Here is a 13,894-nt window from a genome sequence, read left to right as displayed (position 1 = left end):
TTTGAAGGCAACAATATAAATCAAAAGCTGTACAGTAGTTAATGGTATTGAGAGTCGTGGGTAAAGTTTTGATGAAGCATTAATAACAGTTACCTGACTTTTTCTTTCATCGGCTCAATAAAAAAAAGTATTATTAATATCGGTGGTAAGATGCCTTCATTAAGGTTGTTTCCATCTATGTGGTTTAATGCACGCCAAGGTGGGTAATTGTAAACACGTGCGGGTTGGGAACAGTGGGGTCATATCGGGGCATGCTGGTGTTGCTGGGGGACAACGGGAGAGACGGAGAGGGCCCGTTAGGCAATTATGGATGCAGGGCAGTGCATCAAGGTGGCGCCATTAAGTCTGAGAATGGGGACAGGTGGCGGCGGAGCGGGGCATTGGGGGGACGCCAGTTAATTAATTGGAAATTAATAGGGACGGGGATAAATATGGGGGAGTCGGAGTGAGACGGGGAGTTGTGCTGGGAGCTGGACGGAGACGGCCGGAGCAGAAGAAGAAGTGTAGAGTAGCAGTGGAGAAGAAGTGTAGAGTAGCAGTGGAAGAAGTGTAGGGTAGCATTTTTCGATTTAAAGCTTTCGTGACTGCAGGGATTCATCTTCTTGGTTCTTTCGCTAAAGTCACGTAGAAGGGAAATAATAATATTTTTATTATTTTATTACTTCCCTTCTATATGACTTTACCGAAATAACCAAGAAGATGTAGGGTAGCAGTGGAGTAGAAGAAGTATAGGGTAGCAGTGGAGAAGAAGTATAGGGTATCAGTGGAGACGGAGATGAGGAAGGTACGAGAGGTGGAATAGGGTAGCGGTGGAGCAAGGGAAGAGGAGGTGACGAAAGAACGGATAGGCTAGCAGTGGAACGGGAACGAGAGAGACAGTCGGAGTGAGACGGAGAAGCCGAGAGAGCGACGGCTGGAGTGGGACGGAGAAGCAGAGAGGGGAGTCGGCAGAGACGGAGAGAGAGGGAGGAACGGAGCGAGCGAGGCCGGCGGAGCGCGGCGAGCGAGCGGAGAACGTGCTGGAGAATGGTGGCGAATGTGCTGAGTTGGATAAAATAAAGTGACGACAGAAAAGGAAGAAGTTGTCCGCGTTAAGTTCAGCACTACAGATGTATTGCGCACACAATTGTCCATAGGCCCATTGTGCACTTTATAGTCAACGCAATGTGCCTGCTTGGCTCTGGCTTTTAGCAGCCAGCAAGTGATTAAATATCTCTCTCCATATGTGCAATTTTTGGATTGTTTGGATTGGATCTTTCAATCCTCCAAAATCTCTTTGGCACAGCTTCCTGGCAACAGCAGCCTTGTAGATGGAATGAAACATCGAGGGGATCGCGTCTTTTGAGAACTGCGTGTGCAAACACAACAAGACGCATGGCTTATCTACGAGGTGTTTGCAAAGATTCATTCTTACACGATCAGCAATAAAATCTGGAGTCAGTATGATAAAAACTGCATCGAAGTTATTCACTATTTCTTCCATGATGTCTAGGAAAAGAGTACCAGCAGGCTGGTCATCGAGAGTCTCGCACTCGACCTGCCCTATCTCTTTGGCCAACTGCTGAATGTGCAAAGCCAACTGCGAGTCAGCCTGTGAATTGTTTGCATGAAAGATGAATATATCTTGTGAATTCCCTTGCGGCTTTATAGGATTTCTCAGTAGGCATTCATAAGTGTCCCGTAAGCCTATGAGTGAAAGTGTGTCCGGATTCCGCTCGGCTGCCCCAAAGCATATTTCAACTTGGAGCGCTGGATCAATCGTCTCATCCGAACCTTCTGTGTGTTGTAGGATGGCCAGGTACATGCGAGCTAACTCGTAATGGCGTTTTGCAGCTAAGTTCTTGATGAGGCCGGACAGAGTGTCGGGATTATCTGGGCTCTGTTTGTCTGCTTCCCACAGTAAACTGAGAGCCTCTTGGTGCCGCCCCACGAGCTGGCAAAGTTCTGATTGACCGCGAAGCTGCTCTGGTTTTGGGATCTGAAACTCCATCATATCACGCATTAGGCACTGAAACGCTACCTTCACTGGAACTTTGGCCTTGGCCGCGTGCTCAATAGCCATTCGGAAGAAATCCTGGCTCTTTTCTTTCTCACCTCGATTTTTCATGGCCAACCCCCACTTTTCGTATGTTTGGGAATAACTGAAGTGACTGATATATTTAGTTTGTTGCAATGACTTGATGAAACATTCGTCTGCTTCCTCGTGTTGACCAAGTGAAGTGTAAATGTCGGCCAGAGCCAGATTAAGTGCGTGAGATTCTTCACTGGATAAATGAATAGCAGCAGTTCATGCATTCTATTGCCATGGTCAAATTTTGAATTACATTTGGATTCTTGGTATTTGCATATAAATTAAAATAGTAATTACGATTCATCATTACTGTTTCCTCTCTCTGATTGACAAAAGGAGTTTGCCCTCGACTCGGTTTAGTTTGGCATTCCACATTCTCATGAGCAACAGTGGCAGAACTTTCTCTGGAATCTCCATATTGTTCTTGGCTACTCCTTCCTCTAAACTGGCGTGCATTTGTATCACCCCTGGGAAACCTCGGGGGTCTCCAGCCACGATCTGGAAGAACAGGAGTTATTCCTCTTCCTATAGCTCTTGCATGATCCTGCGTGGTAGAGCTTGCATATCTAGATGCACCATAATTTGTACGTTGTAGCCTGCCTCTGTTGAGAGGAAAACCCCCTCTTCTGGAACATGGGTAAAAAAATTGTGGACTGTCCTTGTGGATGGCTGCATGGTGGATGCTCTCTTTGTTCACTGCGTAATGCATGGAATGAGTTGCTCCAATCACGGCCACCCGCTGGCCTTTCCTCCATCCATCCCATATCTGAATGGCTGGCTCTTGGTTGACTTTGACTTCTCCTGCCCCCTGGGTTCCCTGAACAGCCTCTCCGACCTCCGCGTGGCACAGGAAATCCCCTCTCTCTGCCTCTTCTCTGGTCGTGTGTGGAACTGTTACCTTGAGCTGGACTTGACAAGTAAACATCTTGAGGCTGTCCCGTTGCTTGGCCTGATGTATAGATATCCACACCCGGGTACATTTCGTGGTTCCCTTGCCTATCATACAAATGAGCGTGCTGCGTGGTGTTGTGACTAGGTGTGTACAGGAATGTCCTCTCGGACACACCGCTTTGCCCTCTCCTCGTCCAACTTGCCGAGCGTCCTTCCCGACTGTCGGCCCTCTGCTCCGTGTGATGCATGCCTCCTCGTTCTCTTCCTCTGTCATTGCCACCGTATCTTGGCTGACTTTGGCTCCTTCTTTCCCTCGGGTTTTCTAAATCGGAGACATGAATTAATGTAACTTGTTGCAAAACACAAGAAAGCTCTCCAATACTTTTCTGTGACAGATTGGATGTTGTCACTCCTTAGATATTATTGTGGAATATATTTAGTTACGAAATTTCCTTTGCTTTGTAACCGATAAAAAATATTAAATTTACACCATTGGAACCTCATTTGCCAGTAGCAATATATGATAATCGTTTTTTTACCCTTTAATCTGGCAACAAAACTGGAGTCATGTTTGCATTGACCACAATACCTGCAGTCGGAATGCAAAAAAAAACATAACTCTGATAATGTATGCACTGTCCTTGAAATTGATTGGTCCACACCCGAGACAGCTTTCCTTAGAGCCTAGTCTCACATGGTGTTGGACCAGATGACGCCAAAAGGCGCCAAAAGGCGCCATCTGGTCCAACACCATGTGAGACTAGGCTCTAAGAAAAGCTGTCTCGGGTGTGGACCAATCAATTTCAAGGACAGTGCATACATTATCAGAGTTATGTTTTTTGTTTGCATTCCGACTGCAGGTATTGTGGTCAATGGAAACATGACTCCTTGTAAAAAAGGTGTCCGTTTTGTTGCCAGATAAAAGGGTAAAAAAACAATTATTATTATATTAAATTTACTCTGCTGAAAGGCCTCACTCACTCTTCTTACCTTCCTCATGGGCTTTCAATGCGAGGGATTTGTAGGTCAAGCCCAGGTGGTGGAGATTAAACGCTGTTGAGTAAATGGAGTGTGCCTTCCACAGCAGTTCCAAGGCCTTCTCATACTGACGTCTGTGTCTCTGGTGTTTCCCGGCCCTCTCCAGCACCCAGTAGTCCGAGGGTCCCAGCTCACATGCCAATTCGAAGCACTGTGATACAGTAATCTTCTCATCTGTCACGTCTATGACCTTGTCTCTGTCATAGATCATTGGTTTGCGCTTTAATTCCTGAAAATTAGCCCAAATTATATCAATGTCAAACTCGGAAATGATAGAAATTACCACTAAACTCTAATACATTATACAATTAAATGTCAAGTAGTATACATACTGATAGCAAAAGTATATTTATACATTCAAATTTAAATACATTAATACAAATACGAGCAAATACACTCCTACAGTTTAAATTAAATAACTATACAAACAATAATGTTCTGCCTCACGGCAGGGGTTTTACCTCATGGCAGATGGGGGGGGGGCGTATGTACACAGGAATTTCCTGTTTTTGATGCAAATTTTGGTCGCGTGACCAGGAAGTTGCGATTTAAGATTCCAGCTCATCCACGCGGGCGTCGGCCATTACACACATAATTCAAAATGGCGGCACACATCGCGTACCAGTGAAGCCAGCCGCAACTGTCCATTGTGGGACTTTAAAAAGCACTGTCTGTAAGTTCGTTTATATTCTTATAATATTGGCAATGTTGTTATAATGTTAGAATGACCGTTATGATGATGCAAATGCCTTTATAATGCTGTTAAATTGTTATGATAAATACGAGCCTAGTTAACAACGAAGCCTGCAACTTTCCTTATTGTGAATGTTACTTGTAATTTAATAAGTCGAGTCAAACTTGTACCCAAGTAACTATATTGCGATCCTGAGAGCAAGGATGACGAAATATCTCATCCACAATTTAGTGTTGTGTAATACTGTACATTTGGGGTGCAGTATGATGAATACACGATGTGCCTTTATGTAACACAGCAGCTTATGCTCTTGTATAGTTATTCAGTGGTCATGTAGGGGCCTGGTCCATCCAGGGTCTATTGTTGAGAAACATGTTATCTAAGACAATGTTCTGATGCTGTGGTGTTCATTCATTGTGTTGGTGTTTCCGGGTTATAACAGACGCTGTATCTGTGCTGTTTTCTCCCCAGTTTTACCTCGTTAAATTCAATCAATGACGTTTGGAGTCGGACGTTCATCCTGGCTCTGAGGGTTTATTGGACGCGAGGTTATCTACTCAGCTAGCGGTGCAACGCAGCACACAGCGAGGCCGAGACAAATAAATCATGAAACATTACCTGCCAATAATGTTTTGTCATCTCCCCCAAAACAATGTAGGCTTTGGCAATTAATGAAGATTTGCCCGAATTGATGACATACTTCAATGATCTGCGTCCTTTTTCAAAATTTTCTTGAATGTTAAAATCTGAGTGCTCTTTCACAACGTCATTCACCATACTCCTGCAAAAGACCATCAAACATGTACCTCTGACATCACTGTATTATTGTACAACAGTCTCATCATTAAGCAAAGATGATATTTTTTCCTAAAATGGTTTGTGTTTTATATGACTAAGGAGATTTTATGTTGGAGAATCACAAGATTAAATCAGCATCTGGGGAACAAACTGGATATGACAAACGGCATACGTATCATTGTTTGCTGATTAATCAAAATCCACATTTTACATTAAATCTGCCTTATAACAGAATCTTCTTATATATAAAAGTCTCCGCACGCTCGCGCTTGCGGGGGATTTGGCTCTCGGACGGTGGGGTTTAAGACCGAAATAATTTTCCAGGCGGCACGCCCTAAGCCCCGTGGTGGGTTTAGGCTATTCCGTTTTCCCGTCCGTAAACTTTAAAGTAGTTTAATTAACACATTTGTGCCATTTCTATTATTCATTATTTACTTATTGCGCGACATCGACCGTACCAAGTGACGCCAATTGCGTGGGGGGGGCGGACCCTGCCAAGTCATGCGCGTTCGCTCCAGCTCACGGGAGACATTTTATTTTACGCGTTTAACATGGAATAGATATACACATCACGCTGCCGATGTATCTTCACAGTGTGATGTCCTCTTCCCCCCCCCCACCCCAATGCGTGCAGTTACTCATATAAAGTCCTTAGATATTAATTTTATATTATTAAAGCGGTTACATAGTATTATTATGGCGAGGGCGGGGGGATGGTGGTGGGGGTAGCGGCCCAGCTCGCAGCCTGGCAACGTCTCACCTCCTCCGGCTTGCCAATCTAGGCGAGGCCGCGGGCTCTGCACGGGACGAGGCGTCACCACGCCAATGTAAAGTACAATTTTATTCAATCTTTCGCTAAGAACTCAGGTTTATTGTTTACTATTATTAAACAAATACGTTTATAAACATTACAATGATAATGTTTGTGTGCACATAACAACTCTGCTTCATTCTTTACTATTATGAAACTAATAAGTTGCCTAATACTCTATTACTATTATAATGTTCGTGTGCAGAAACTAGATGCGTGTGCCTAAAGTCGATGTCTGTGTGTGAGTCCATGTGTTTGTGTGCGTGTAAGTCGATGGGTTTCTATGTGTGTGGGTCCATGTGTGTGTCTGTCTTTTTCAAATGGACAACGCCCCGTGTGTGTGTACATACAAGTGTTTGTGTGTGTGTGTCAGTCCATTTGTGTGCGTATCTGTCGCTGTGTGTATGTTAGTCCACATGTGTGTGTTAGTTCATACGTCTGTGTTTCACTCTGTGTGTACGTCAATGCGTGTGTGTGAGTCGATGTGTGTGCATGGCTCCATCTGAGTGTGTAAGTCAATGTGCGTTTGTGTGTCTATGTGTGTCGATGTGTGTTTGTTAATCTATGTGTGTGTATCTAAAGTAGATGTCTGTGTGTCACAGTCCATATGTCTATGTATGTGTAGGGCAATGTGTGTCAGTCTATGTATGTGTGTGTAAGTCCATGTGTTTGTATGTGTGAGTCGATGTCTGTGTGTGTCAGTCCATGGCTGTCTGTGTTAGTCGCTTTGTGTGCATGGCTCCATGTCAGTCAGTGTAAGTCCATTTCTTTGCGTGTCTGTAGCTCCATGTGCGCATGTGAGTGAGTGAATGTATGTGCTTTATTGACCTCCTCAAGGCCTATGATACCATCAGTAGGCCTGGCCTCTGGGTTGTTCTTCATGCTTTCGGAGTCCTTCAAACTTTGCTCATAATCCTTAAGGACCTTCATGATGGTGAGCGGCCCCGCGTAAAACTACATGGCCGTCAGTCAGAGCCATTCCCTCTACACCTTAGGGTGTAACAGGGATGTCCTCTGGCTCCACATTATTTAACACATTTTGACCACGTAGTTCGTGAAGCCTTCAATGGCTGTTCCAGAGGAATTACCATATGGTACAGATACAATGGGAGGCTGATCGATTCCCGGGTGCGGTCAAGGGATGCCTCCCTATTGCTCAACCATGTTATGTATGCCGATGCTCTGGTGATTGCTGCTCACTGCGGCTGAACCTGGAGCTTGCCACTAAGAGGTGGAGCCTTACTATCAGCCCCACCAAAACTAAGCACCTGCCTGGGTATTTTGTACCATCGAACAATCCACCCCCACAACTCACAATTGGTAATGCGGTAGTTGTGGAGAGATTGCCGAGATTCCCATACCTGGCCAGTGTGCTCATGACCGGCTCCGGTTTAACAGCAGTCGAGCGCCATTATCTTTTCATCGGCTGTGTTACGCTGTGTGGAAGCTACCTGGTCTTTCGCTCCATGAAGCTCTAGGTCTTCTCGGGCACGGTAATTCCCTCCCTTCTCTACGCTTGCGAAACGTGCACCCCCCTAATGGAACATCTTCACTGGTTAGAAACATTTAGGTTGGCCTGCTAACGATCCTTTCCTGGATTTAACCATATATGTGTGTGTGTGCGTCTACGTTGATGTGTTTCTATGTGTGTGGGTCAATGTCTGTGTGTAAGTCCATGTGTGTATCTTCCTTTTTTTCCCGAGCAACGCCGGGTACTTACCGCTAGTAAATATATATAGTACGCTGACGTGTTGGGCAATGGCTCTTTATAGCAGATAGATGTCAAAGAGATTATTTTGACGTTATCGTTGAAGATTTATAGCTGGAGTCTATAAGTAACTGAGGCCCTAAGAAAACTTGTACTGTACTTTTTAAGACAGTTGACATGACCAATTTTAAAATTGTTATCATTTCTCTCTTAACCATTGTGCATCAAACTGATTGAATAAAAAATTATAACTTGTGAATGTACAAGGCCATGAATGCACATTGTTATTTTAAATGAGCTACTTCTTAGGTGAAGTCAAACCAACCTGCAGCACATAACCAGCTGAGTTTGTAATTAACTGTTCGAAGTTTGGAAATTGACAATTTTTACATTTTATTTTGCACAAAACTGCCAACACAGTTCCTTATTTTCTGTTTAAGTGGTAAGGACAACTTCCTGAACATGAAAACATAAAAATAAACAAAACCTGCTGCAGTTTGAAGCCATGCTAAAATGCCAGGAGGCCATCTTGTCTGCAGAGCAGTGACCATGGCCCATCGTGGTGGCCTGCGTGAACTTGGCGATGGCCTTCATGTAGGTGATGGGGCCCATTCTTGTGTAGCAGTAGCCCTGCTCGGCCAGCGCTGTGACGATTGCCTCCTTGTTTTCGCTCTCCTTTTCCATGGCGCACACTGCCTTCTCTGCCTCGGGGAACTTGTACTGGATCAGAAACATCTCGCACTGGTTGGCCAGGGCCGTGAGGCTGTGCGGCTCCTTGGCCAAGGCCTCCTCCACCAAGGGCTTGGCATCTTTATACTTGTTCCGACGCAGGTAGAAGTACGCAAGGCTGTTGAGCAAATTCAACTCGTTGCCAAATTCCTCGGCCAAGTTCGGGCATTCATGTTCACGCTTCAGCTTAGCAATGGCACTCTCCACTTGTATGACACCCAGGGGTACATCCAGGTTAAAGAGAGTTGGGAACTCCCTGCACCTTTCTCTGATTAATGCACGTTTGTTTTCCATTGATCTGGTTTTGCAGTCACAATGCCTGACAACCGGTTGTGCGGATCCAGCACATCAACTCGCATAGAGTCGCTGTAAATAAACACAAACCATCTGTTAAAGTGATGTCAATCTGACTGGTCATGTTTTAATTATTGTAACTGGTCATGTCTGTGACCATGTACACGCATAGACGATAGCACTTTTTTGTAACATTCTTTCAATTGTTGCCATTGACAAACGTGTATAACAACAAAAACTGTTGCATAGGTTTTCACGCTTGTGCTGTAAGGCTGTCTGACGTGTTGTCAGGTTCAAGTGCGTGTTGTTCGGCACGATGGCCAATGTTTCCTCTTTGCTGACAAGCTCGGGTTGCCACATTTTCCACAGACCCAAACCGAGACATGTTTCTCAGTCAGTAGAGGTTCATCAGAACTGTGTACTTGAATAAAGTAAATGCAGAGTTACTTGAATAAAGTTCAACACAATACCGGCAAAATCTTGGTTACAAATCATTTCCTACCACCCAAAGCCAATTTCCAGTCTGGGTCAGAACCTGGAACAGTGGCTAGCCAACGATACACGCCAGAGAGCTGTTTGTAATTTGCGTGTTAAAAAATATTCCGTGTTTGTAGTATGTCTCTCTTTGAGAAGAGCACAATAACATAACATTTCATTATAAATGGTGTCCCAAGAAAACAGGACGCCGTTAATGTTATGCGTAGCATGTACGCTGCACTGTACACTGTTTGATTCCCACGTAAGGAGCCTTAGGTGTAGTACAACACAAATCTCTTCTGTAATAAACTACTTTTAAAAACGTTTAACATTATTGGCAAATCATATACTTTTGTGAAGACACTTGTAAACAACAGTGTTCCAACTCTTAAGCTTAATCAACAGTGTTCCAACTCTTAAACTGAATTCATAGATAACAAAGTTAACCGAACATTTTGGGTATTTTTAGCCAATATTCAAAATCAACGTTTGGGTTTAGGCCTCAAAAAGATATGACCAAGGCTATCTCGTGAAACCCAGATGCAGAATCTCCAATGTGAAATGATGGCAACTGGTCTACTTGGGTAACGTCCTCATGAACACAAAGTCCTGTCCCCTGCGTGCACGTGCTTACACAAGCCTGCTCATAACAAGAGGATGACGTCGATGGGACTTGTGACGAACATGCCATATTGTCACTCCTAAGAGGTTGAACCGTTAATGGGTCCAAAGGTGTTACTGAACATACTTTGGGTGTGATCTGCCTGCGTCATAAGACGTTGGTGATAAGGTGTTCACTATCGGTTAAACTCGTTGCACGCGAATACAAAATTGAGTGTGTTTTCTCTCCGTTGTTGGCTGTACAATATTTTGTTTCATGAGTTCTGGAAACAAAAAGGATGATTTGAATCTCACTGTGTGCTGCTGTTGCACGCGTGAGAAATGTGACAATAGATATGGACGACATTTGAAGCGACACGCTTCAGGGAACCACACGTGAAGACGCGTTAACCTGTGGGCCGTAGTCCGCCTCTCCGGACACTGATTGCTATCGTGACGGAACTTTAAATCTGCGTTGAAACGTACGTACAGTTGATCATCGATTATCCGGCTTCCAAAATTATCCGGCGGTCCCGGACTGATCCGGCAAAAAGACCGCATCCAAAGGCTGTAACCATGCCGACAATCGTCAATCACGGGCATGACAAAAACACAACAAAAAGTCGCCACGCTTAGTTTCAGTGTCAAATATATATAGTACGTTATACACTACGTACAACTTAAACAATGAGAAGACTGCGCGTGTGTACATTTTTCATGACTAACGAGTAGAGTAATACAAACTGCAAAGTGCGTTGTGTTGGAACACGAGCGCAGTAAGTAGCACGCACATCATCATCATCACGACATGCGGTCTCTTAGAGATTGGAGTGGTAAGTACGGGACAGCAAATACTGTCGTCACTTTTTTTACAGGAGGATATTTATGTTTGTGGCTATATGTATGTTTATTTATGCCAATTTCACGTAGTAATCAAATTGAAACAACTAAAAAAACACCTAGAAACAACGTCTTTGAAGAATGTGCAAAAATAATCTATTTAAAAGTAGTTCATCTTCTTGGTTCTTTCGGTGAAGTCACGTAGACCTGTTCTTCACCTGAGGACGGCTGCTTGCGTTGTGGCCGAAACGTCGTGAGAATTATTTAATTATGTTTTATTTTTATTATTTTATTATTTCCCTTCTACGTGACTTTACCGAAAGAACCAAGAAGATGAATCCCTACAGTGACGAAAGCTTTAAATCGAAATTTAAAAGTAGTTGATAATTATACGGCGTTTTTTTTTAATCCGGCATTCACCCCCGGATAATCGATTATCGACTATACATCTTATATAACACAAAATATATACAAAAAGCACGTACACAGCAAATATATATTTGAAACTAGAGTTTGATGTTTGAATTAATTAGCGCGCGGTTGTCAGAAACGTTGCGTCCAAAGGGGGTGCACGGCCGTGGCGTAGCGACTTCAGTGATCGATTTGTCTCCCAGTCGTGCCCAGGAGGCTTTCTGCATCGCGGACACTCCCGCTTGGCCCCATCACATCGTCGTTTTCGCTCACGGTCTCGAACACTTAACGCTGTAGCTACTGGTTGCATAGCTAGTTACAAATTCAGAACTTATTGGTCACCCCGTGCCACCTTATTGCGCTAAACGTTCATCCTACAGAGTCCCGTCAACAAGAAACACAAACAAATAGACAAACTAAAATGTTTTGCCCGTATTGAAACGGCTGTACCACGTATGGACCTTAAAACTCGAATGTCCCTGTACAAGACTACGGGGTAAACCCGTGATGCATCGACAGCGATGTGGTCGTGCAAACATTTAATGAATCCTCGCAGCTAATTGCCCGGACGTGGCATCGCCTTCCTTACCTGCGCGCATGGCACGAGGTGACACGAGCAGCGCCCTTGTGGGGGGTGGTGAGCCGAGCTGCTGGGGCGGCTCCCGCAAGTGCTGGGGGGGGTGGTGGTGGGGGGGGGGGGGGTGATGCTGGGGGGGGGGTTGAGGGGGGGGGTGGTGGTGCTAGGGTGGTGCTGGGGGGGGTGTTGGGGGGGGGGTGTTGCTAGGGGGTGTTGGTGGTGGTGTTGGGGGGGTGGTGGTGCTGGGGGGTGGTGTGGTGGTGCTGGGGGGGGGTGGTGGGGGGGGGGTGTTGGTGCTGGGGTGGTGTTGCTGGGGGGGGTGTTGGTGGTGCTGGGGGTGGTGTGGTGGTGTTGGGGTGGTGGTGCTGGGGGGGGGGGGGTGTTGGTGCTGGGGGGGTGGTGTTGGTGGTGCTGGGGGGGGTGGTGGTGTTGGGGTGGGGTGGTGGTGTTGGGGGAGTTGGTGGTGCTGGGGAGTGGTGGTGGTGCTGGGGGGGGGGGCAGGAGGCCACTGCCAAAACCCACCTCGCTCCGCCAAAGCCGATGACGACGGACCGCTCGGCTCACGGACGCGTGAGCTCGGCGATTCGCATTCGGAGTCGCGTCTCGGGTCACCCTGGGGGTCTCTATCTCCCCCCCCCCCCCCGTGTCTAGATAGCTGCGCGAAACGCGCGTCGTGGTGGGTGGAGGTGCGTGGTTTTCAGGCTTGCCTGCTCCTTTTATTCGTTTGGTGAACATCGCAAAGGCGCCGTCATCGGTGTCGCGATGCAAATGCCGCGTGTGTGGGTGTGTGGGTGGTGGTGGATTGGCAGGGCTCTCTGACTCTGCGTGGTTTTCACCGAGGATGCCTGCGAGGGTCGTTACCCTACTGGACTTTCGGTGATGTTGAACAAAACTGAACTGAAAAAAACCCCTCGAAGGCCATTAAAGTTTATGAGTAGGCTGGGGGGGGGGGGGGGGGGAACAAGATAAAGGCAAAGATCCCCTGTGTAGCCTCATCAGACTGTAGTGGCAAGTGCTGTTAGCGAGCACCTATGAATGCCAGCACGGCACACGAGGTTGGGTAGCCAACACCACACACGGCCGCCTTTGTCTCCCCAGTGGCGATGTTGACACCGCACCAGGTACTCATTTGAGGCTGAGTTGACCTAGGGGAGGCCCAGGACAGGTTCAGATAATCGTCACCGGTGTTGGCCGTGAGCGGGCATCGAACTTGGGTCGCCGGGTTCGTAGCGCAAACCACTACACTACCGCTCCCCACTTTTCCCCCAGCCAACACATTAAGATGATTAAGGTATTATGAGTAGTCTGGTGCAAAATACACACGCAGTGCAGTTGAATGTTCACCAATAATCATGTGCATCGGAGTAAAAACTCCCAGACCGGTTGCCGAATTTTCAGCGTTTCCTCGCAAATGCCACCGCTCAAACACGCCAACAACAACAACAACCGCAACGAAGACAAACACGGGGAGAGATCTTCCTTCCACAGGGAGCCGAGCCTGGCCGCTCACTCTCGGCCCGTGCATTGTCGTGGTGCATATGTAACGGGTTCCGGAGACACTTGTAGATGTAACTTCTTTATTGCAATACAACACTCCAACAGTCCTGATACTCTGTTACAGCCTAGGTACACAGCCTAGATACTCTACTCTGGCTACGCTCTGGACTCGCCCTCACAAGGTCGTAGCGTCGGGAGTTCCAGAGTCCCATCACTGGCTCTCACAGCATCCCAGGGTCTTCAGATGGCTGGTCGTGGGTCTTGGGTCTTGAGTTACAACTGGGCCCCGATCGTCCAGGGAGCTCTCCTTTTATGCCTGGTCCAACGAGGGGTGGGGCCGTGTGCGCCACCAGACATCCCACAGAGCACACACAGCCCCCCCCCCTGTTGGCGGCGCCCAGGGGATTAAGCGCCTGGGAACTCAACGCCTGGCGCCCAGAGGCTTAAGCGTCTGGACC

The 13,894-nt window shown here is 46.5% G+C and overlaps 1 protein-coding gene across 1 annotated transcript; it reads right to left on the bottom strand.

Annotated features, from left to right (window-relative positions):
- Positions 1-296: 296 nt before the first annotated feature.
- On the bottom strand, positions 297-12,029 carry LOC133349854 (uncharacterized). The gene is made up of 6 exons (XM_061563659.1): positions 11,952-12,029; positions 8,499-9,106; positions 5,313-5,475; positions 3,953-4,229; positions 3,116-3,284; positions 297-345 (listed from the first exon to the last, which is right to left on the bottom strand). Exons 2-6 carry the CDS (start codon positions 9,032-9,034, stop codon positions 297-299), a joined length of 1,194 nt encoding a protein of 397 aa, XP_061419643.1. The 5' UTR covers positions 9,035-9,106; positions 11,952-12,029.
- Positions 12,030-13,894: the final 1,865 nt, after the last annotated feature.

Source organism: Lethenteron reissneri, chromosome 31 (genome assembly GCF_015708825.2).
Source record: "Lethenteron reissneri isolate LAM-NWPU_2019-01 chromosome 31, ASM1570882v1, whole genome shotgun sequence".
NCBI lineage: Eukaryota > Metazoa > Chordata > Hyperoartia > Petromyzontiformes > Petromyzontidae > Lethenteron > Lethenteron reissneri.
The sequence above is the reverse complement of the archived record's forward strand: the minus strand, read 5'-3'. Positions and strand labels throughout refer to the sequence as shown.